The sequence below is a fragment of the Nomascus leucogenys genome, chromosome 17, assembly GCF_006542625.1.
Source record: "Nomascus leucogenys isolate Asia chromosome 17, Asia_NLE_v1, whole genome shotgun sequence".
Classification (NCBI taxonomy): domain Eukaryota; kingdom Metazoa; phylum Chordata; class Mammalia; order Primates; family Hylobatidae; genus Nomascus; species Nomascus leucogenys.
In genome coordinates this window covers 83344679-83369127 of record NC_044397.1, presented here as the reverse complement: position 1 = coordinate 83369127, position 24449 = coordinate 83344679, and the positions used below count along the sequence as shown (strand labels likewise).

The window sequence follows — 24449 nt, the reverse complement described above, 5'->3', positions numbered from 1 at the left end:
GGCTGAGGCAGAAGAATCACTTGAACCCAGGAGGCGGAGGCTGCAGTGAACTGAGATGGTGCCACTGCACTCCAGCCTGGGCAACAGAGCAAGACTCTGTCTCCAACCAAAAAAAAAGGAAAAAGGAACACAGTCAAGTGCGGTAGGGGGCAGGGGTTACCTTTAATGCTCCATTTTGTGCCAAATCCCCCATGATGCCCTGTCCCTGAGTATCCCTGCCCACCCTCCCCCCAGTGCAGGGCGGGCACAGGGCTCCACCCCCTGGGGTACAAAGGAATAAGTTAAGTGTTCCCCCCTCCCTCCTTCCCCAATAAATAGAGTGAACATCCTGCCCAGGGCCTCCCCCGCCTTGTGGCATGGCGGGCTGGGGCGGGGCCTGGGGCGCTACATTCATGGCTGCCCAGGCGGGCGGTGGTGGGCAGGCCTTAGTGGGAGCCATGGGCCCCACACAGGGGCACTGTGCTGTCTTGGTTCTGCCCCTCCATGTCCATGTCCAGCAGTGTGGGCTGCATGCTGGGGGGCCCAGGGCTCTCCGGAGTGTCTGGCCTGCTGGGAGGCGAGATGGTGAGTGTCCGGCCGAAGGAGACCAGTTTCCAGGGGTCCAAGCGGGGGCGACTGGCAGCCGGCCGAGGTCTTGGGGCAAAGGTCAGGGTGGTGGGGCGGCCTGGGAACTCAGGGGGCCGGCGGCGGGCTGGGAACAGGGCCTGGGGGTCAGGCAGGCGGGGGAAGTCCAGAAGGTCACGAGGGCCTGGTGAGAGAGGTTCAGAGGAGGTTGAGTGGGGTGGGGCAGAGGGTGGCATTAAAAAGCCCAGAGCTTTTACATGAAAAGCATAAGTTCTGGTTTCTCTCGAGAAATCCATGGATCTTGCTGCATCCAATTTCCATCTGTAGTGTGGCAGTGCTGGGACCTTGACCTAGACTGGGACCACTCCCAGCTGCTTGCTCCTCTGGGTGGACCCTGGCACGTTCCTCAACCTTCTGGAGCTGCTGCTTAGCAGCAGCCCCTGGGGCCAAAGCCCTGGTCTTCTCGACTCTCCTGCATTGGGCTAAGCTCAGGCACAGACCTCAGGCATGGCTTATCTCTGAAGGCGGATAAAAATGGCGCCTCACTACGTAGGTGAGGAGCAAATAAAATAACGATAACTTAAAACAAGCAGCACAGTGCCTGACGTGGGTACTTAATAACACTGCTATGACCGCCATCTCCCACCCAGTTAACAAATGGAGGAGAACAGTGTCTAGGCTGTGTAAGAATTGGCGATGGTCGTGCTGGTCACCACTGCTAAAGGCACCTGCCTGGCCTTATAGGCATCAGTTTGCCACCTGTGTCTCAGTCCCCTGGAGACCCCCCAATGCCTCCAGGAGTGAGCGGTAAAGGGACACAGACCCTCCCTCCTCCACAGAAAGCAGGAGGTGGCTGCCTGAGGGGTCGTGGCTGGGCTGGACTTGCCATCCTGGCAGAGGAGGAAAGAAGGGGTTTTCTGTGACCTGGGTGCGGGGCGCCTCACTCACCAGGGCCATGGCCCGTGGGCTCGGGCGGACCCCGCTGCCCCAGCGCCCCGTCCGATGGCGTCCGCCGGTGCCCGCGGCTCACAGCGCATGCAGCCGTGACGTGGGTGGGCGTGAGCGACTGGCGGGGGTCCTTCTTGAAGCTCTCCAGCTCCAGGTCCACCAGGGGGTTGGTGCTGGGCGAGGGCGTGGGCGCGGGCGGGGAGGGTGGTGGGGAGGGCGCGGCTGGCGCGGCCTCGTCACTGTCAGAGCGCAGCAGTGAACGCGTGGAGTTGCAGTCGGACACGGACGACAGCGACACGAGGGTGGCCGAGGGCGCCAGGCCCAGGCCGGGGCCCACGTCGTCGCGGCGGCCGTGGGGACGCGCGGGCGGGCTGAGGCCCCGCGGGAAGCGGCCGGCGCGGGGAAAGAAGAGGCCGTCGAGCCAGCGCCGCTGCTCCTCGCCGTCGGCCGCGCGCGCCTCGGCCACGTCGGCGCCCAGGCCCACAGCCCCCAGCAGCGTGGCGCAGCCTAGCAGCGCCAGGTCGCAGCGCCGCCGGGCGCCGTGTCCCCACCGAGCGGGGGGCGCGGACGGCATCGGCTCCCACGGCGCCCGCGCCCCTGGGGAGGGCTCGGCAGGCAGTGGCACTGAGAGGTAGGACGGGGTCGAGTAGGGGGAAGGGGGCACGCTGCTGCCTCCATCCTCTGCCTCCGCGAACTCCTCTGCAACCGGAGAGGGCCATCACTCGGCTGCAGGGCTGGCCAGGGCCCCATGGGGACTTGTGGCAAGGGACAGCCCCCGATGACCCCTCCAACAGCAAGACCAAGACCCACGAGCATCGTTCTTGAATCTGTCTCCCGGAGAAGCCTCAGAGAAGGGTGGTCCCTGCCCCTGGAAATGACTCCCCACGCCCCAGGGGCCACCATCTCCCTTCCCAGGAAGGCCTTCCACTCACTGGCCCAGTGAAATCTGGTCTCTTCCCTCAGCCCCAGGAGGCTCACCCCTTTGGCCAGGGAACCCCCACCCCCTTACAAGAACCCAGGCTCTTACCCATCTCATTGAGGCTGGCGAAGCCAGGGGCGATGGGTGTGTGTTTGGGGGACTTGCCCAGGTTGGGGGCACTTGATGACCACTGTTTGCTTCCTTCCCCCAGCCCCTTCAGCCTGCGGGATCCAGGGAGAGATGGAGACCTCAGTCCTGTGGCCTGGAGCCTGGGAGCTGGGGCTTGGGCACAGGGTGGGCATCACCACGCCACCTCACCTCTCCTCTCCTCCCACCCGCTCCTTCTGCAGGGTGGAGCTGGGCCCCCACGTTCGGCCCTTCTTCTTGCCCCCGACCAGTTCTTCCTTCTTTGGGGGCCCACCGCGGCTCCATGTCCCACTTCCTCCACTGCTGCTGCCACTGCTGCTGCCACCACAGTCCACGGGAGTCACTGGGTCCAGAGAAGCCACTTGGTTACTGGGTGGAGGGTCTGTCCCCACTGGGCTCCCAGCCTCCCGTGCCCCCAGCTCAGGCCCACCCTCCACCTGGGAGTCCAAGGGCTCTTTTGAACTCCAGTCGTGACCCTCCCTGCTATAAATCCCCCCATAGCCCCCACTGCTGTCAGGACAAAGTTCCACCTCCTCTGCCTGGCACTGAAGGCCGTGAGCGGTTCCCTGCCAACTCCTCCAGCCTCCCCTGCTCTTCACAGCCTAACCCTTCGCCATTCATTCTGGCGGGCTGCCTGCGCTTCCGGTCTCCAGCTCTGGGTAGTTAGTTCCCTGGGGGTCAGCTGCCTTCATCTCTGTCCCTGCAATGCTCTGGACCTTTCTGGTGCCAGTGTTTGCTGCCATGGTATGAGTATTTGTCTCTGTGTCCCCTGCAGGACTGACCTCCTGGGCCTGGTACAAAGCAGGTGCCCTGATAGAGGGCAGGGGCGCTGTGGGTGTGGTCAGTGCTGGGGTGAATGAGGGGTTGGAACTCGGGAGTTAGCCTTTCACCCTTCAACCCATCAGGAAACTCCAAGGACTGTGTCTCTGCCATATAGCCCCGACTGTGGACATCTGTCCCTTCCAAGTCCCCCACCCTGGCCTGGCCTCCATCGTCTCACTGCTTTCTCTACCTTTATTTCTTACAGCAGCCAGAGGGAGAAAGGTCAATTTGATTCCCTCAGTGCCTTGCTCGCATGGCTCTGGGGGCTGCCCCAGGGCGGTTAAAAGAAAATCCATACCAGGCCAGGTGCGGTGGCTCTTGCCTGGAGTCCCAGCACTTTGGGAGGCCCAGGCAGAAGAATCACTTGAGGTCAGGAGTTGGAGACCAGCCTGGCCAACATGGTGAAAACCCCATCTCTACTAAAAATACAAAAATTAGCCAGGCATGGTGGTGCAGGCCTGAAGTCCCAGCTACTTGGGAGGCTGAGGCGGGAGAATCACTTGAACCCGGGAGGCAGAGGTTGCAGTGAGTTGAGATCGCGCCATTGCACTCCAGCCTGGGAGACAGAGCGAGAGCCTGTCTCACCATGGAATACTATGCAGCCATAAAAAGGAATGAGATCATGTCCTTTGCAGGGACATGGATGGAGCTGGAAGTCATTATCCTCAGCAAACTAACACAGGAACAGAAAGCCAAACACTGCATGTTCTCACTTATAAGTGAGAGTGAACAAATAGATCACATGGACACAGGAAGGGGAACAACAGACACTGGGGCCTGTTGGGGGGTAGGGTGGGGGGAGGGAGAATATTAGGAAAAATAGCTAATGCATGGGCTTACTACCTAGGTGATGGGTTGATAGGTGCAGCAAATCACCAGGGCACACGTTTACCTATGTAACAAACCTGCACAACCTGCACACGTACCCCAGAACTAAAAACAAAAAAGTACCCAGAATCAAAAACAAAAATTAAAAACAAAAAAACCCATACCAAAGGTGTCAAATGAAAATTTAAAAAAAAAAAGAAAGGAAAATCCAGACTCTTATCCTGCTCTCAGGGCCCTGCCTGATCTGACTCCTGAGAACTCCCTGATCACAAAACCTATGTCCTCCTCCCATTCACTCTGCTCCAGCCAAACGGGCTAACAAGGAGCCCATGCTGTTCCCACCTCCAGCTTTTGCCTTTGCTGCTCCCTCCGCCAGGGGCATGCTTCCCTGAGGTCTCAGCCTGTCTCACTCCTTAGCACGAAGGTCCCTGCTCAAACCTCACCTCCTCCCATAGGGCTTCCAGATGTAAAATCGCAACCCTTCTGTGATGGGTAATTTTATGCGTCAACTTGACTGGGCCAAAGGACGCCTAGGTAGCTGGTTAAACACGATCTCTGTGAGGGTGTTTCTCGAAGATTAGCATTTCAATCAGTGGACCGAGTAAAGAGAGATCGTCCTCACCAATGTGGGTGGGCACCATCCAATCCACTGAGGGCCCAGATAGAACAAAAAGAGAGTTAGCTCTTTTTGTCTAGGAAGGTGGAGGAAAGGTGAGTTTGCTCTCTGCATGAGCGTGGATATCCATCTACTCCTGCCCTGAGACACTGGACATTGGTACTCGGGTTCTCAGGTCTTTTGGACAATTATTTTTTTTTTTTTTGAGACTGAGTCTCACTCTGTCACCCAGGCTGGAGTGCAGTGGCACGATCTTGGCTCACTGCAACCTCTGCCTCCCAGGTTCAAGTGATTCTCCTGCCTCAGTCTCCCGAGTAGCTGGGATTACAGGCATGCGCCACCACGCCTAGCTAATTTTTGCATTTTTAGTAGAGACTGGGTTTCACCATGTTGGCCAGGCTGGTCTTGAACTCTTGACCTCAGGTGATCTGCCTGCCTCGGTCTCCTAAAGTGCTGGGATTATAGGCACCAGCCACTGTGCTGGGCCAGGACTTTGGACTTGATTTGGAACTACATCACCAGCTTTCCCAGGCCTCTGGCTTGCAGAAAGCAGATTGCAGGACTTCCCAGCCTCCATAATCGCATGTGCCAATCCCTCATAATATATCTATTTCTTTTGTTTTTGTTTTTAAGTAGAGATGGGGTCTCGCTTTGTTGCCCAGGCTGGTGTCGAACTCCTAGGCTCATGCAATCCTCCCACTTCATCCTCCCAAAGTGCTGGGATTACAGGTATGAGTCACTGTGCCCAGCCAATACATCTCTTTCTATATATCTAAACGTATGCTGTTGATTCTGTTTCTCTGAAGAACTCTAATACATCTCCTCTTTTATTCCCTTCCCTGAGCTCCTTTAAAGAACTTATCACGCCGGGCGTGGTGGCTCACGCCTGTAATCCCAGCACTTTGGGAGGCCGAGGCAGGCGGATCATGAGGTCAGGAGATCGAGACCACCCTGGCTAACACGGTGAAACCCTGTCTCTACTAAAAATACAAAAAATTAGCTGGGCGAGGTGGCGGGCGCCTGTAGTCCCAGCTACACGGGAGGCTGAGGCAGGAGAATGGCGCGAACCCTGGGGGGCGGAGCCTGCAGTGAGCCGAGATTGCGCCACTGCCCTCCAGCCTGGGTGAAAGAGCAAGACTCCGTCTCAAAAAAAAAAAAAAAAAAAAAAAAAGAACTTATCACTACTATCCTGTGCCCGGGCGCGGTGCTCATGCCTGTAATCCCAGCACTTTGCGAGGCTGAGGTGGGTGGATCACTTGAGGTCAGGAGTTCGATACCAGCCTGGCCAACATCATGAAACCCCCAACTCTATTAAAAATACAAAAAATTAGGCAGGCGTGGTTGTGTGTGACTGTAACCACAGCTACTTGGGAGGCTGATGCAGGAGAATTGCTGGAACCCAGGAGGTGGAGGTTGCAGTGAGCCAAGATCGCACCACTGCACTCCAGCCTGGGAGACAGAGCGAGACTCTGTCTCAAAAAAAAAAAAAAAAAAAAAAAAAAAAAAGAAATTATCCTGCTTACTGACTTATTTGTTTACTATCTGTTTCCCGTGATAAGAATGAGGAAAAGGGCCTTGTCTATCTTCTTTCTTGCTGTTACTCTGGCTTGGTGCCAGGTATAAACATCGTGCTCAAAAACGTTTGTTTACTGACTGACTGACTGGTCAGGGCCTTGGGAGATACTCACGGCGAATGGCCCTCAGCCGGGGGATGATGCTGGGGCTTGCAGGGGGGCTGGCCCCATCGGATCCTTTCCGCTTATCCAGAGTTGGAGAGGCCTGGACTGTGATCTTATGCTCAAAGCCTGCAGAAAGAAAGAGAAGCTTTCCTAAGCAAATGGTTCCAGGGATTACCAAAGGGAATTTTCCTCTGTAGAAGTAGAGAAGGAATTCTAGAATGGGAACACCGCCATTTTTCATTCCTTAATGCAGCGGTTCTCCGAGTGTGGGCCCCAGAACAGCAGCATTCACCATCAGCTGAAAATTTCTTGGCAATGCAAATTCTTCGGCCCTCCCTGAATCAGCAAGTTGGGGTGAGGCTCAGCAATGGAACTGTGGTTTAATAAGCATAAGTACAAGAGCTCTAGTGGATCAAGGACCTAGGCCTCAGTGTCCAATATGGTCACCAGTAGCTACGTGTAGCAACTGAGCACCTTGAAATGTGGCTTGTGCAATGGGGGAATTGGAGTTTAACCTTTATTTATCTAATTTTTAAACTGTATATATATATATATAAAAGATGAGTTCTCACTGTGGTTCCCAGGCTGGTCTTGAACTCTTGGCCTCAAGCAATCCTCCAGCATCTGCCTCCCAAAGTGCTGGGATTACAGGTGTGAGCCACCATGCCCAGCCAACTCCTTATTTTATTGTAATTACTGTAATTTAAGTTTAAATTTTAAAAACAGGTATAGGGGCTGGGCATGGTGGCCCACGCCTGTAATCCCAGCACTTTGGGAGGCCGAGGCGGGAGGATCACGAGGTCAGGAGATCGAGACCATCCTGGCTAACACGGTGAAACCCTGTCTCTACTAAAAAAAAAAAAGAAAATTAGCCAGGTGTGGTGGCGGGTGCTTGTAGTCCCAGCTATTCAGGAGGCTGAGGCAGGAGAATGGCATGAACCTGGGAGGCGGAGCTTGCAGTGAGCCGAGATCGCACCACTGCACTCCAGCTTGGGTGACAGAGCGAGACTCCATCTCAAAAAACAAAAACAAAACAAAACAAACAAACAACAAAAAAACAAGTACTCCATTTGGTTATTGGAAACATTTAAGCATGTTTGGAACAACTTGGGTATGTGTATGTACTTTTTCAACTCTAACTTTTATGAAATTTAAATACAGATCCAATATTTTTGATGGGCCAGGTACAGTAGCTCATACCTGTAATCCCAGCACTTTGGGAGGCCAGAGTGGGAGGGCTGCCTGAGCCCAGGAGTTCAAGACCACCCTGGGCAATATAGCAAGACCCCATCTCAGAAAAAAAAATTTTTTAATGAAAATTTACTGTCTAAATTTAGATGTGCCATAAACATAAAATATGTCTGGATTTCAAAGATTTAGTGTGAAAAAAGAAGGTAAAATATCTCACAATTATTTTGTATTGATTGCATGGATATATTGGGCTAAATAAAAAATATATATATTTTTTGAGATGGAGTTTTGCTCTTGTTGCCCAGGCTGGAGTGCAATGGCGCGATCTCGGCTCACTGCAACCTCTGCCGTCTGGGTTCAAGCAATTCTCCTGCCTCAGCCTCCTGAGTAGCTGGGACTACAGGCATGCGCCACCACGCCTGGCTAATTTTGTAGTTTTAGTAGAGATGGGGTTTCTCCATGTTGGTCAGGCTGGTCTCGAACTCTGGACCTGAGATGATCTGCCCGCCTTGGCCTCCCAAAGTGCTGGGATTACAGGCGTGAGCCACTCCACCTGGCCTAATAAAAAATATTAAAATTGACATCTCTTATTTCTTTTTGCTTTTATGTGTAGCTTACTAGAGAATTTAAAATTATACACGTGGCCTGTATTATATTTCCACTGGCCACTGTTGCTTAAGGCACAGCTTTCTGGCTTGTGACATCACAGAAAGAGACAAGTAGACACTACGTGCCTCCCTCCTGAATGCATTACCTGGGAAGCAGTGTGGGGAAAAAAAATCAAACCTGAATCTGAATCTGATTAAGTCTTGAGATCCAACTATTAGGTTGATCCATGTGAAACTTCTGTTTTTGTAGGTAAAAAAAGGTCAAATATCAGCATATATATGTATATCTTAATTATATATTTTGTGACAGAGTCTCACTCTGTCACCCAGGCTGGGGTGCAGTGGCGTGATCTCGGCTCACTGCAACCTCTGCTTTCCAGGTTCAAGCGATTCTTGTGCCTCAGCCTTCCAAGTAACTGGGATTACAGGCGTGTGCACCACCACACCCAGCTAATTTTGTATTTTTAGTAGAGGCGGGATTTCACCATGTTGACCAGGCTGCTCTAGAACTCCTGGCCTCAAGTGATCCACCCACTTTGGCCTCCCAAAGTGCTGGGATTACAGGTGTGAGCCACTGCACATGGCCAGATTAAAAGATATTTTTAAAGAGAGATAAAATGAAAAAGAAAGTTCAAAAGTGACTGTCCTAAGTGTCAAGACAGATGTTCTTCTCAGGGGATGGTGTGAGGTTGTCTGGAGGGGTAGGTGGAAAGCACTTGGGATGGCTGTGAGGTTCTCTCTGGTTTCGTGGGGGTGAGTAGAGTAACTCATTTAGCTGTACAGGTTTTTGGTCATTTTCTTTTTTTCTTTTTTTTCCCTTTAGAGATAGGGTCTTGCTCTGCTGCCCAGACTGGAGTGCAGTGGTGCAATTACAGCTCACTGCAGCCTCGAACTCCTGGACTCAAGTGATTCTCCCACCTCAGCCTCCCCAGTAGCTCGGACTATAAGTGCATGCCAACATGCCCAGCTAATTAAATTTTTTTTTTTTTTTGTGGTAAATATGGGGTCTATGTTGCCCAGGCTAGTCTCAAACTCCTGGCCTCAAGTAATCCTCCCACCTTGGCCTCCTGAGTAGGCTGAGACTACAAGTGCTCGCCACTGCACTGGGCTGATCACTGACTATGTGCGATATATTTAGCAATAAAAACAAGTTGAAAAGGAAAAGGAAGAGATAAATCCTAGGTCGGGGCTGCTCCCAGCAGCCTCTGGGGGGCGCTCTGGGGACACGGGTGGGTACCAGAAGGCAGGCTGATGTGGCTGCCGCCTTCCCGCAGCTTGAGCAGGCGGCTGCGCTTGAAGTTGCCCTTGCGCTTGCGGACCCGGGGTTTCTCCTGGCTCAGCTGGCACATGAGCAGGTGCAGCTCCCGTTCCACGATGTCCATCTCGCGTTCTGCCAGCTCCTGCTCCCGCCGCCGCAGCTGCTCCTCCTGGAAGCGCTGCTCCTGCGCCGCCCGCAGCAGCTCCTCCTCACGGCTCCGAAGCTCCTGGGAAGGAGAGGCGGTGGCTGGGGGGAGGGACTTAGCTGCTCTGCTTCCTGGGGAGGGACCCAGGGCTGCTGCGTCTGGTTGGTGCCTCACACAAGGGTACCTTGCTGTGGGGCACATTGGTTTCACCACCCGACGCATGCTTTGCTAGCCAAGCTGGGTGCCAGGGCAGGGAACTGTGTTAGCCCAAAGAAAGGGGTGCCTTTTCTTAACTCTTCAATTTAGAAAACTTCAAACATCCACAAAAGCAGAGAACAGTGCACCCCCCTGTACCCGTCATCCAACTTCAACAATTACCTATGCTTTGCGAATCTTGTATCCCCGTCCTTCTCTCCTCTTGCCCTCTCTTCGTTTCTGCTGTAGTATTTTAAAGCCAACCCCAGACATCATGCAGTGTCACCTGTAAGTACTTCAGTACAGGGTGACTTTTTCTTATTAATCCACCAACAGGAGGCTGTCTTTTCTTAATATGCAAAAAAGGCTCCCTTGACCCTGCATGGACCCAAAGGCTGGGGTTCAGGGGAGGGGTCTCTGAGCAGCCCAAGGCATCAGAACTCAGGGGTCTTGCTCCATCTTTCCCACCTTGCCCCCTGCCTTCACCTTCTCCTTGGTCCTAAGGTCATCAAACATGTGCTGAATCTCCAGCTTCCAGTCTTCCTGCAGCGAGTGGAAGGACTCCAGTGGCATCTGGAACAGGGCTGACTGTTCGATGACTTCAAGCCGCTTCAAGATGCTGCCGAAATCTGGCCGCCCGTGGGGGTCTGGGTCCCAGCATTCTGGGGTGGGAGGAGGAAGGACAGTGGTGGGGGGTGGAGGTGTCAGTGGTCATGCTCTGGGGACTCAGCCTGCTCAGAGGAAGGCAGAATTTCTGGGGACAGCAGACAAACAGCTGCTATGGAGCTGAGGGGAAGGGATTCAAAGCCAAGCTCCTGGCCAATTCTACTCAGTGAAACGCTGGGAGAGAAACCCCGGGACCTGCACCCCGAGGAGGGGCTGGTGGTGGAATCAGGATCACGGTGGAATTCCAGGGCCAAGGAGTCCTAACAGGTTGTCCTGAGAGCTCTGGGCCTGGCCCAAACAAGGGTTGGGATGTGGGGGATGGAGCCAACCATGGGGAGGCTGTTTAGAGTCCAGTGGGTTCCAGCCCCTTCTCCCTCACTCCCAGGCCCACTGGTATGGATGGGTGTGAAGGGGTGAGGTCTGGGCCCACAGGTCCCTGCCACTCCAAGCTGAGCCTACCCTCGCCACGGGGCCCCGGCTCACCCTCCAGGAGGCGGGCAAAGGGCTCTGGGCACGTGGAGGGAATGGGCAGTGTCAGCTTATTCATAGCCACGCCATACGCCACGGCCAAGGCATCGATCTCACGGTAGGGGACCTCCCCCGTCAGCAGCTCCCACAGCAGCACCCCGAAGCTGCAGGCAGGGGAGAGGGAGGGATGATGTCACAGCCCACCCCAATCCTCACCTATACCCAGCCCTGCCCTTGGTCCCATGCAGGGCCGCCCTCAACCCAACACACATCCCTGGCCAATGAGGTCACAAGAACTTGCTTTGACCTCCATGGCCTTGTTCTCCAATAGATGGGGTAGGCTTGGCTCTCTGTCTCTCCTTTGCTCGGTCTCTCTTCCCTCTCCCCTGCCTGAAAATCTTCAGGTTCCGTGTTCCTACTGGCCAAATCCATCTTTCTTATTTTTATTTTTGTAGAGATGGAGGTCTCACTATGTTGCCCAGGGTGGTCTCAAACTCCTGGGCTCAAGTGATCCTCCTGCCTCGGCTTCCCAAGGAGGCATGAACCACTGCACCCCGCCTAAATCCATCCTTCTTGGCCCTGGCCTTTGATGACCCCTGCAGCCTCACTTCCAAACACTCTCAGCCCATTCTAACCCCAACTTCATCTTGCAGCCACACTGAATACTGAACAGGCCCTGTTCTTTCTAACCTCTGGCCTTCACACATGCTGTTCCCTTTGTGGAGAACACTCTTTCCTTGTGTAACTATTTGTCCCTCAAGTCTCAACACAGGTTGCCCCCTCTGTCAGGAAGCCTTCCTTGATTCCACAGCCTCCAAAGCTAGGTTAGAGGCCCCTCCTCTGTTTCCCCAAAACACTCAGCACTTACCTCTAAAAACCAGTTAACATTATTTAACATTTATAAAGCACTTACTGCAGGCCAGGCACTGTGCTAGGCACTCGGTAATCCTCACAACAGCCCTGTAAGGCAGAAGGATTTGGTATGACCCCTGCTTTATCTGATGAGCATGTACAGGCTCAAAGAGATAAGGGGCTTGCCCAAGGTCACACAGCTAGTGAGTGGTGGAGCCACACTTGGACTCAGGTCTGCCTGCTGCCCACGACAGTGCCCTCAGTGGTTCCATGGTACCAGAGCATGTGTCACTGTGCTGTGGTCCCTGCAAGGCTATCTTCCTCTGCAAACTCTACATCCTCCCAGATCCTGATGGCCATTCTGTGTGGTGTTTATCCTGGAGTAGATCCCTGGTCTCCCCCACTATCCACTCACACATTCATTCAACATATCCTTTTTTTTTTTTTGAGACAAAGTCTCTGTCACCCAGGCTGGAGTGCAGTGGCATGATCTCGGCTCCCTGCAACCTCTGCCTCTTGGGTTCAAGTGATTCTTGTGCCTCAGCCTCCCAAGTAGCTGGGATTACAGGTGTGTACCACCACCCCAGCTAATTTGTGTACTTTTAGTAGAGATGGGGTTTCACCATGTTGGCCAGGCTGGTCTCCAACTCCTGACCTCAGGTGATCCATCCGCTTCGGCCTCCCAAAGTGCTGGGATTACAGGCATGAGCCACTGCGCCTGGCCCATTCAACGTATACTTATTAAGTGCCTACTGTGTGCCAAGCACCATTTTAGACACTGGGAAGAGATAAACACAATCACTGCCCCCATGCAGCTGACAGCCTCCCATTCTTCAGTGACAGTGCTGGTGAACTGAGCTGGCCACATGCTGCCTGCATGAATTTTCCATTCTCTTTTGCAGCTAAGCATGTCCACATGACCACAGTTCTGGTGCATGGGATGTAGGAGGGGGGAGAGTAGGCAACTAGCTTCCAGGAAGTATCCTTAAAAAGAAGGGGTGCTTGGCAGGGAAAGAGTGTGAGGTGGGATGATGGCTTGAGCCCAAGAGTTCAAGGCTGCAGTGAGCTATGACTATACCACCACACTCCAGCCTGCGTGAGAGAGTGACAGCCTGTCTTTAAAAAATTTTTTTAAATGAAAAATAAATTTATAGTGGGTTAATTTTCTATTATTTATATCTAAAATAAGATGAAATCTGTCCCCAAACACCCTATCCTGTAAAGACTATTGTTCAAAGAAGGAACAGAACGGACCCCAAAATAAGAGGTGAAAATCCTCACATACACTCTAGTCATGCCAAGGGCAGCCTGACAGGCAAGGCTTCTTGCTTCATGTCTCAACTTATCCCTGTCCTGCAAAGCTGTGGCAGGACACATCTGCAGCTCAGCACAGCAGACAGGCACAGGAGCACAGGAACTAAAACACAACATAGGTAAGAAAACAAGGCTGGGCGTGGTGGCTCACACCTGTAATCCCAGCACTTTAGGAGGCCGAGGTGGGCAGATCACGAGGTCAAGAGATCAAGACTATCCTGGCCAATATGGTGAAACCCCGTCTCTACTAAAAAAAAAAAAACAAATACAAAAATTAGCTGGGCGTGGTGGCATGTGCCTGTAGTCCCAGCTACTTGAGAGGCTGAGGCAGGATAATTGCTTGAACCCGGGAGGCAGAGGTTGCAGTGAGCCGAGATTGCGCCACTGCAGTCTGGCCTGGGTGACAGAACAAGACTCCATCTCAAAAAAAAAAAAAAAAAAAAAAAAGCTGGAGCTCAAGCAGTCATTTTGGATCATGAAGTAAACTTGAGAATGGAGACCACACAAGGTGGGGGAAAAACAGTGGTTTATAACTGGAGGGTAGCATGATCCTCCCCTCTCTCCCATGTCCTTGGAAACCTATGGGGGTATTGTGATTGTAATAATGACTGGGAATGTTACTGAAGTTTGTGGCTGGGAGATGTGGATATCTTGCATCCTGGTAAGTACAGGACAGGACCACACCAGAAAGAATTAGCCTGCCTGGCCGGGCGCAGTGGCTCATGCCTGTAATCCCAGCACTCTGGGAGGCTGAGGCGGGCGGATCACCTGAGGTCAGGAGTTCAAGACCAGCCTAGCCAACATGGTGAAACCCTGTCTCCACTAAAAATATAAAAATTAGCCAGTGCATGCCTATAATCTCAGCTACTCGGGAGGCTGAGGCATGAGAATCGTTTGAATCTGGGAGGAGGAGGTTGCAGTGAGGCAAGATTGTGCCATTGCACTCCAGCCTGGGCGGCAGAGTGAGACTCTGTCACCCCCCAAAAAGAAAAAAAAAAAGGTAGCACAAATGAACGCCTGATGTACAGCCAGTTGGAAATTCTCCCAAAGGGCTGCTCTGCTCTAGGCTGAGCAGGAGACTTCCTGTCTGATCTGTCTCGGTCCCATACCCATTAATTTGCTGCTTGGACAATCTGGAGCCTTAGCTGGGAATTGACGGGAACAGTAAATGGGGAGACCCAGGTTTGGCTCCAACCAAGCAGAAGGTCCTGGGTTGAAAGTCTCCATGGCCACCATCAACTCTCACTGGTGACAGCAACAGACCCATCATTGGCCGTCTCTACCTAACAGTCAAAGGAGCTTTTATTTAAAAAAAATTTTTTTTAGATGGAGTCTTGCTCTGTCACCCAGGCTGGGGTGCAATGGCACCATCTCAACCTCCACCTCCTGCAGTCAAGCAATTCCCCTGCCTCAGCCTCCCGAGTAGCTGGGACTACAGGCACCCACCACCACGCCTGGCTAATTTTTGTATTTTTAGTACAGAGGGGGTTTCACCATGTTGGCCAGGCTAGTCCTGAACTCCTGGCCTCAAGTGAACCACCCAGCTCGGCCTCCCAAAGTGCCAGGATTACAGGCGTGAGCCACCGCGCCCAGCTGAATTTTTGTATTTTTAGTAGAGATGGGATTTCACCATGTTGGCCAGGCTGGTCTCAAACTCCTGGTGTCAAGGGACCCAACCGCCTCGGCCTCCCAAAGAGCTGGGATTACAGGCGTGAGCCACCACACCCGGCCTCCAAATGAGTTTTTATTTACTTCCTTTTATAAAAATTAATTAAAAAATTTCTTTTTCATACAGATGGGGTCTCACTGTGTTGACCAGGCTGGTCTCAAATTCCTGGCCTCAAGTGATCCTCCCACCTTGGCCTCCCAAAGTACTGGGATTATAGGTGTGAGCTACCACTCTATTCAGACATGGCTCCTCATGGCTTCCTACTTCATTAGAATAAAACCTGAAGGCCACTCCCTCACCCACAGGGCCTTCCAGCTCCCTCTCCTACATAATTTCCTACCTCTCTCTTCCTTGCCTGCACAGTGGCAGCCACATGGGCCTTGTTGCTGTTTCTGGGACACACCATGCTCACCTCGGCACCTCCTTCTTCCTCCAAACTTTTCGTGGCTGGTTCCTTTTTGCCACTTGGAACTCAGATGAGGTATCATTTCTCCGATTGCTCAGAGAAGCGTTCCCAAAAGTAGTCTTCCAGCCCTCAAAGTGCCTTCCTCTCAGCCTCCTCGCACTTTGTACTAACACTTTTTTCTGGTGTACTTGTCTTTAAAAATTGTAATTTTCTTAAAAAAACAGCTTTATAAAAAACAGCTTCTTGTATGTTGACTGACTTACTATTCCTGAGGGCAGGGATTGCGTCTATTTTTCTTCTCTGCTATATCCCTAGAACCGGGTGCACTTAGATGAAGGAATGAACGAGTGAATTCATCATTTTCCCGTCTGACAGATGGGACGGCGCACAGGCTAGTGTCTGAGAGGGCTTTCAGTGCTGGCATCCACATGCTGTCTCTGCGTTTTTTAAAATTATTTCTTTTTTTGGAGACAGAGTCTCGCTCTGTCACCCAGGCTGGAGTGCAGTGGCCGATCCCAGCTCACTGCAACCTTTGTCTCCCGGGCTCAAGTGATTCTCCTGCCTCAGTCTCCCGAGTAGCTGGGACAACAGGCATCTGCCACCACACTCAGGTAATTTTAGTATTTTTAGTAGAGATGGGGTTTCACCATGTTGGTCAGGCTGGTCTCAAACTCCTGACCTCAAGTGATCCACCCACCTTGGCCTCCCAAAGTGCTGGGATTACAGGTGGGAGCCACCGTGCCCGGCCTTGTCTCTAGAGTTTATGAATTTTTTATTCTAATCCATTGTGCCCCCTAGTTGCCATTTGTGCTAGCTGAACAGGTAACTGGCACTTGTGTGGTGGCCTGACCTTGCCGGCAGGTCCCTTTGTCAGACCGTGATCCTGGCTTCAGCAGGAGACCCTCCCTCCCATTCTGCCCTCACCCCTTCCTCCCTCCCTCACACCGCAGAGGCCATCCCGGCTGCGCCTTTCAGCACCTCCAGACATCACTGCTTTTGGAGAAGAGGGAGAGACGGATAACCTCCGGTGCCATCCAGGCGTAGGTCCCCGCAGCGCTCATCTTGGTAGTCTTGTGCCACTCGCGGGCGAGGCCAAAGTCCGTGATCTTGAGCACCGTGTCTGCGAGGTTGTGGTTCTCGATGGCCTCCAGGATCAGGACTGTGGGGTGGGAAGAAAGGTGGGTCACCCCAGACCTGCCATGCTGCAGACCCAAGTGTTCTGGCCCGCTGCCTCAGCTAGAAACATGTCTGTCCTCTCACTGCCTCAGGCTGCCCCACTCTGTGGCAGGTCCTTTCCTGGCCTGGAACATCCATGAGCCCCTCCACCCAGGTCTAATCCCTGTCCCAGGCTCCCACGAGGGAGTAGGGAGCTCCTCCTGTGTCCTCTGCCCTCCTGACTCTGTCCTGGGTTTTGGGGAGCTCCATGAATGGTCAAGAACCAACAGCCAAGGCTGAAGCAGGTCACTTGAGCCCAGGAGTTTGAGACCAGCCTGTGCAACATGGCAAGACCCCATCTCTACAAAACAATTTTTAAAAACACATGGGTGTGGTGGTGCGTGCCTACGGTCCCAGCTACTTGGGAGGCTAAGTTGGGAGGATCACTTGAGCCTGGGAGGTTGAGGCTGCAGTGAGCCATGGTCTTGCCATTGCACTCCAGCCTGAGCAATAGAGTGAGACCTTGTCTCAAAAAAAAAGAAACAACAGCCAAGGCCTTGGTCCTCCAGGCCTTGAGTTCCCAGCTACCCTGGAAGCAGGAACTGCAAACCTGGGGCAGAAGGGAGGAACGTGGCTTCCCCCTCGTGTCTATCACCCCTGTGGCACACTGTAGTCAGGGTCCCAATTCTACCCCTTCCTGTGTCCACACTCTGCCATGAGACTTTGCCACTCTTTCTGCTAAAGAGGCAGAGTATGGCTGGGCACGGTGGCTCACACCTGTAATCCCAGCACTTTGGGAGGCTGAAGCGGGCAGATCACTTGAGGTCAGGAGTTCGAGACCAGCTTGGCCAACATGGTGAAACCCTGTCTCTACTAAAAACACAAAAATTAGCCAGGCATCATGGTGCTCACCTGTAATCCCAGCTACTCGGAAGGCTGAGGCATGAGAATCACTTGAACCTGGGAGGTGGAGGTTGCAGTGAGCCGAGATCACGCCACTGCACTCCAGCCTGGGTGACAGAGCGAGACTCTATCTCCAAAAAAACAAAAACAAACAAACAAAAAAAACAAAGGCAGAGTGCACCCTGACTCTGACTCAGCCATATGACTTGCTTTGGCTAAGAATGACAGGGTGCCAATTCCAAGCCCAGGCCTTGCATGTCTGCTGGCCCTCTTGCGCTTGTGTCATCACCATGACAATATGCCTCAGCTAGCCTGCTTGTCCAGGAAGATGAGAGCTACTTGTAGCAAAGCCTCTCCAGCTGAGCCCAGCCTCCATCAGTTTACCCTCCAGCTGGTCCACAAATGCAGGAGCAGTAATACACAATGGTCGTTTTAAGATGCCGAGTTTTGGGGGTAGCTTATTACACAGCATTATTGTGACAAAATCTGACTGAAGTATTCCCTAAACATACTGGATGGTTCTAGCTTACTTTCTACCTGGGTTGTCACTAACAGCGATGAGGATCATGGCTAGTGTTTGTACTGCGCTAAGTTCTCTATATGAATTGACTCACGAATGACCCCCAAAGCGCTTTTTTTTTTTTTTTTTTTTTTTTTTTAAAGAGACAGGGTTGGCCAGGAGCAGTGGCTCACGCCTGTAATCCCAGCACTTTGGGAGGCCAAGGCAGGTGGATCACTTGAGGTCAGGAGTCTGAGACCAGCCTGGCCAACATAGTGAAACCCTGTTTCTACTAAAAATACAAAAATTAGCTGGGTGTGGTGGCAGGTGCCTGTAGTCTCAGCTACTTGAGAGGCTTTGGTGAGAGGATCACTTGAACCCAGGAGGCGGAGGTTGCAGTGAGCTGAGATAGTGCCACTGCACTCCAGCCTGGATGACAGAGCGAGACTCCATCTCAATGAAAAAAAAAATAAATAAAGAGACAGGGTCTGGCTGGGCGCAGTGGCTCACGCCTGTAATCCCAGCACTTTGGGAGGCTGAGGCGGGCGGATCACGAGGTCAGGAGATCGAGACCATCCTGGCTAACAAGGTGAAACCCCGTCTCTACTATAAAATGCCAAAAAAATTAGCCGGGCGTGGTGGCGGGCGCCTGTAGTCCCAGCTACTTGGGAGGCTAAGGCAGGAGAATGGCATGAACCTGGGAGGCGGAGCTTGCAGTGAGCCGTGATCGTGCCACTGCACTCCAGCCGGGGCAACAGAGCGAGACTCCGTCTCAAAAAAAAAAAAAAAAAAAAGAAAAAAAAGAGACAGGGTCTTTTTCTGTCACTCAGACTGGAGTGCAGTGGTGTGATTATGGCTTGCTGTAGCCTCAAACTTCTGGGCTTAAACAATCCTCCAGCCTTGGACTCCCAAAGTGCTGGGACTACGAGAGTAAACCACTGCACCCAGCCACAACCCACTTGTCTTGACTAGCTAACAGAGGCTCAGAAGTCACTTGGCCAAGAGGTCACATGGTTAGAAAATGGCAGGACAAATGCTTGAATTAGTTTTGTCATCAGAGCCCAGTCTCTTAACTGCTGGGATATTTTACTACCTTCCATCACACAGAGGCCCCAAAGTATACAGTGTACTGCCTGGGTTTGAATCTCAGCCCTGCGTCTTCCTAGCTGCATAACCTTGTACAGTTTATTTTAATCTTCGCACCGAGACTTCTTCTCTGTTAAATGGGGCTGGTAACAGAATTTACCTTGTAGTGTTATAGTAAAAATTTATTGCCTGAAGCAACAGGGCCTTTAAAAGTGTTAGCTGTTATTATTAGTGTGTGATATTTCCATAATTGTTCTGAATTTCTCCACCTTTCTCTTTTGCCATTCCTGGCTACTTCCCAGTCATAATAATAATAGTAAGCTAGTTCTACTATCATGCCCATTTGGCAGATGAAGGAACTGAAGGTGGCAGAGATTGGCAAATCACCCAGGGTCACACAATTGATAATCCTGCCCATCCTTTAAAGCTCAGCTTCAGACTGGACACGGTGGCTCATGCCTGTAATCCTAGCACTTTGGGAGGCCAAGGCAGGCGGATCACCTGAGGTCAGGAGTTCAAGACCAGCCTGGCCAACATGGCGAGACCGCTGTCTCTACTAGAAATACAAAAATTAGCCAGGCGTGGTGGTGCATGCCTGTAGCCCTGGCTACTTGGAAAGTTGAGGTGGAAGAATCACTTGAACCCAGGAGGTGGAAGGTTCAGTGAGCTGTGATCACGCTACTGCACTCCAGCCTGGGTCATAGAGTGAGATGACTCTGTCTCCAAAAAAAAAAAAAAAAAAAGGCCCGGCTTCAATGTCACCTCCTCCTGGAAACCCCCACTGTAAACTCCTAGTCTGTGACTCCACCTCTGCAGTTTTCCCTTCTTAGGTCCCCACCTCTCCTGTTTGTATCGAAACCCTGTGACAGAGGGAACATCTCATGGTTTTATGCTTTATTTCTCTATTTCCCAGGCTGGGCCTAAGTCAGTCCCCCTTCAAAATCTGTATGTAATCACGTCACTCCCTGCTTCAAATCCTCTAATGGCTTCCACTACATCAAATAAAATATCCCAAGTCATCACCATGGCCCCCAAGGTCCTATGTGATCTGGCTCCTGCCAGCCTTTCTGATCCTACTTCCTCCCATCTCTGCTTCAGTGCCTGCTGTTCTGGTCTTGCTGTTCTCCAATGAGCCACACTCACTCCCACCTCAGGACATGTGCCCCACTGTTCCCCTTCCCCAGATCTTTGTAAGGCTGGGTCCCCTTTGTTCAGGTCTCTGCTCAAATGTTGCCTTCCCTGACCACCCGATCTAAATAAAGAGAACCCTCTGCTCCAGCCTTTGCCTTAGTCCACTGAGAGCCCCTGATACTCTCTGAAATTTTGGTATCCATCTATCATTTATTCCTGTTCACCAGAATATAAATTCCATAGCTGGGGGAGCGGAAATCTTGCCTTGTTCACTTCTGTAATCTCAGAGCTGAGGACAGTGCCTAGTACAGAGTAGGCACTTAAGAATTACTGGTGGAATGAACCAATGAATGAATGATGGCAGATGAGGCGCTCCTTAGGGTAGGATGAGTGGGGAAGCAGTGCTGTAGAGGCGCTGTGTCCTCTGTTTCTGGCACAGAGCAGACCCATCACCCCAGGAGGAAGCCCTGGCCATAAGAGGCCCACTGACCCTTTGGCCAGATAGCACTGGCTACAAAAAACCTGGGGGTGTGGGGCGTGCTGTCAATCAGCAGGGGTGGGTGAGGAAGGGCTGAGGAGCCCCAGCCTTCAACAGGAGCATGCTGGGTGGCCCTGCCTCCATTTACCCAACATTTCAGAGGTGCTGGGGCATAAGCATCAGTTCCCCAGACACGGCACCGGCCCTGGCACATCGTGGTCATGTGTTAGCTCTTTTTTTTTTTTTTTTTGCAATGGAGTCTTGCTCTGTCACCCAGGCTGGAGTGCAGTGGAGCGATCTCGGCTCACTGCAATCTCCACCTCCTGGATTCAAGCAATTCTTCTGCCTCAGCCTGAGTAGCTGGGATTACAGGTGCATGCCACCATGCCCAGCTAATTTTTGTATTTTTAGTAGAGAAGGGGTTTCACCATATTGGTTAGGCTGGTCTCGAACTCCTGACCTTGGGTGATGCACCCACCTCGGCCTCCCAAAGTGCTGGGATTACAGGCATGAGCCACCATGCCCAGCCAACCTCTCTGTTGATATACAAATGTCAGGTTTGGGAGGCAAGGAAGATGCAGTCCCTCTTTTCTAGGGGCTTACAATTGCTATGGGTGGGGGAATAGCAATATATTCCTAAAAATAGTGGGATGGATTAAAATAAATTTCAAGATGTAGAAGTGACAGAAATCAGGAGCAGATGAGATGTGGGTGTTGAGAGCAAAGGGGGCACCCTCACATTTTGGGGCTTAAGTGTGAGTGACATGAGGGCCGGGGACATGCTGGCCTCCTCCACTACTGATGCCTTTGCTTAGCACATGATCTGGCGTGGTAAATACCAAATGGAAGAATGAACAAATGAATGAAGAAATGAAAGGGAGTGAGATGGGGCACAGCACGAATGGGAGGGCCAGGGACGTAGGATTTTTTCTTGCTGTATCCCTGGGACAGGGTCTGGCACACAGCACTCTGGAAATATCTGTGGAATGAATGAATGAAATTGCCAGCCTGTGAGTACCGTCAGGGCAGAAACCATGGCTGTCTTAGTCCCAGTTGAGCTCTTGCTTAATAGGTGCTCAATTAATACTTGCTGACACCACATGAAGCTCTTCGATCTAGAAATGAGTCTTGTAGAATGTTCCCTTCTACCTGGATCCATTATTTATTCAACCAACCAATCAACTTTGGAGAACCTGTCGGGCAGCCTGGAAGCTTTTATATAAGCCACATCTATTTAATTCCTCCCTCATCTTTTCCAGTTTGCCTTGGCCAGCTCGGCCTATGAAGACTCCAGGGAATGGTTCTCAACTGGGGGTGATTCTGCCCCCCAGGGGACATTTGCAATGCCTGGAGACAGTTTTGTTTGTCATAGCTGGGGATAGGGGGCAGGGAATGCTAATGGCATCTAATGGGAAGAGGCCAAAGATGCCGCTAAGCAACTCACAATTCACAGGACAGCCCCTACAACAATGATCCGGCCTCAAGTGCCAATAGTGCTGGGGTTGAGAGACACTGACTCCAGACGGGGTAGGCTCTTTTTGTCTCTGCCTGGTGGACTCTGGCAGCATGGCTGGATGGCGAGCACCTTAAAGGCAGGCACTGCATCTGTCCTGGTCATGCAGGGAACGCAGGTATTCATGGAAACATGTTTATTGAGCGATTGTGACTCTGCAGCCTGGGAGGCAGGTAAGTCCTTCAACCTTTCTGAGCCTCCTTTTTTTCCCTTAAGGCGGGCAAGGCCTACCTCACCTTCACCCTGAAGGTATCATACTGCTGCCCCTTCTCACTCCAGGCACAGTGTCATCTGGTGTCCCTCACCCTGTTTCCCGCCACCTAGGCCTGGCCTTGAGAGGTTCTGTGGAAGGAATTTTGGAGAGAGGACACCACTTACTGTTGATGGACTTGAGGTCCCGGTGGATGATGGGCACAGGGGCATCATTGTGTAGGTAGTTCATGCCCCGGGCCACCTGCACAGCCCAGTTGACCAGCACGTGAGGTGGCACCCGGCGACCTGCCAGCACCCTGCTCAGTGCGCCACCCCGGGCATACTCCATCACTAGGCAGAGGTGTGGGGGGTTGAGGCAGGCGCCCCTAAGGGCAATTATGTTGGGGTGCTGCAGGGCTCCAAAGAGCCGGGCTTCCTGGCACACCTGCTCCGCTGTCACTGCCGGGTCCTTCTCAGGGTCCAGCCGGGCGGCCTTCACTGCCACCTCCTCGCCACGCCACAGGGCCCGATAGACCTTGCCAAAGCCCCCCACACCGATGATCTCCTCTAGCTGCAGCTCGTGGAAGGGGATCTCCTGGGGCAGCTGGAGGCCCGCGGGTGCAGCGGGGGCGCCGGGGGCCACGTAGTTGCTGGGGAAGACGCCCACGCGGCCGCTGGGGAGCTGCCCGGTCCACCAGCCCTCGTCGCCGGACACCGCACAGTCTTGGGAAAGCACCTGGACGCGATCGCCCCTCCGGAGGGTCAGCTCCTCGTCGCCCGCCGCCTCGTAGTCAAACACCGCGGTCCAGACGGGCCCCGCGGGGGTCGTGCCCCACTCCTTGGCCACCGCCCCCTCCTCCTCCTCCATGGGGGAGGGGCCGGGGGCTGCAGGAGGCCGCTTCACACAGGCTGCCCGCTGGATGCAGAGGGCGGGCCCCGGCGGCCGGGATGCAGGGCAGTCCCTGCGGGGTCTAGGGAGCTCCTGAGGGCCATGGCTGGGGCGCCCTCCGCAGGAGCAAGAAAAAAACCCCTTTCAAAGGGCAGGCTCGTCCCTTCCGATTTGGCTGTCCGGGCGGGGCGGGGTGGGAGTGGGGCGGCAGGTTCACCCGTGCCCCCCAAACGGCAGAGGACTAAGAGGGCCTGGCCGCGCGGCTCTCGAATGCCCGCCGGGGTCCGCCGGTGGGGGACGACGGCGAGGGCGGCAGGCAGTCCCCGTTCCCCGCGCCGCTCACCCCGCGCAGCTCCACCGGCGGCCCCCGGCTCCGCATCCCGGGCCACGACTGCTGGGCCGGGCGGGGGTGGCGGGGCCCCTGGGGCGGCCGCCCCGGGCCGGGGTGGCGCGCCCCTCGGCCTCCTCACGCGCGGGGCAGCCGGGCGGCCCCCATCCTTGGCACCGGCCTCCCGGTCGGCCCCAGCCCCTGCCCCCCGCCCGTGCTGCTTCCCCGGGCCGCCGGCGGGGCCCGAGTGACGTATGGGCGCCGCCGCCGCGGTGCCGCCTGGGAGTTGTAGTCTCCGGCCGTGCGGCCTCGGGGTCCGGCTCTCAGCGCCCTCCCGCAGAGCCCCGCTGCCAGCCTCGGGCCGCAGTGGACATGACACCCCACGAGGCCGAGGGAGTCCTCCCAGGGAGATGAGCCCGGCCTCGGCCCCTCCTTCGGACGCGGCGTAGCGGGCGCCCGGGGCAGGGGTAAGTATTCCTCACAGACCCTGCGGGGGCCGCGGCCCAGGATGGGGTGGACTGCAACGGACGCGATTAGCAACGCGAAAAATAGGAGCTGCGTGCACGATTGTGACTGCCCGGAGCCGCGAACGCAGCCTGGACTCTGTCCCTGAGGCAGGACGGCCCCTCGGACCCCCGAGCCGAGATGCACGCTGGGAACTGTAGTCCGCGCGGCGACCTGGCGCTGCAGGGGGCGGCCCCCAAACCGCGGGCTGCGGGCTTCGGCTGGTGGTTGGAGCAAGTTAGAGTTCGGGCTGGTGGCGGGACTCTGCGGGGAAGATGGGGCTGGGAGGATGCGTTTAGTGTCCCTGGGGATGTCACAGCCACGTCTGCTTTCCCCACCGGCTCTGGGTTCCTCTGCTGAAGTCAGAACTCCTGCTCTTGAGAATCCCCGATTCCTATTTTATAGGAGTTTCAATTTTGGGGAGCTTAATGTGCATGTTGTGTTCGGTGCTTTGTACACGTGGTATCGTTAAGTCT

At 53.7% G+C, this 24449-nt stretch overlaps 1 protein-coding gene across 1 annotated transcript; it reads right to left on the bottom strand.

Annotated features, from left to right (window-relative positions):
• Nucleotides 1-142: 142 nt before the first annotated feature.
• MAP3K10 (mitogen-activated protein kinase kinase kinase 10) lies at nt 143-24077 on the bottom strand. Its single transcript, XM_030796493.1, has 10 exons — nt 22439-24077; nt 16274-16454; nt 11070-11218; nt 10407-10582; nt 9560-9806; nt 6533-6649; nt 2750-2921; nt 2540-2652; nt 1513-2211; nt 143-748 (listed from the first exon to the last, which is right to left on the bottom strand). The coding sequence occupies exons 1-10, from the start codon at nt 23118-23120 to the stop codon at nt 426-428; spliced, it is 2859 nt and encodes a 952-aa protein (XP_030652353.1). The 5' UTR covers nt 23121-24077; the 3' UTR covers nt 143-425.
• Between the last annotated feature and the right edge of the window lie 372 nt (nt 24078-24449).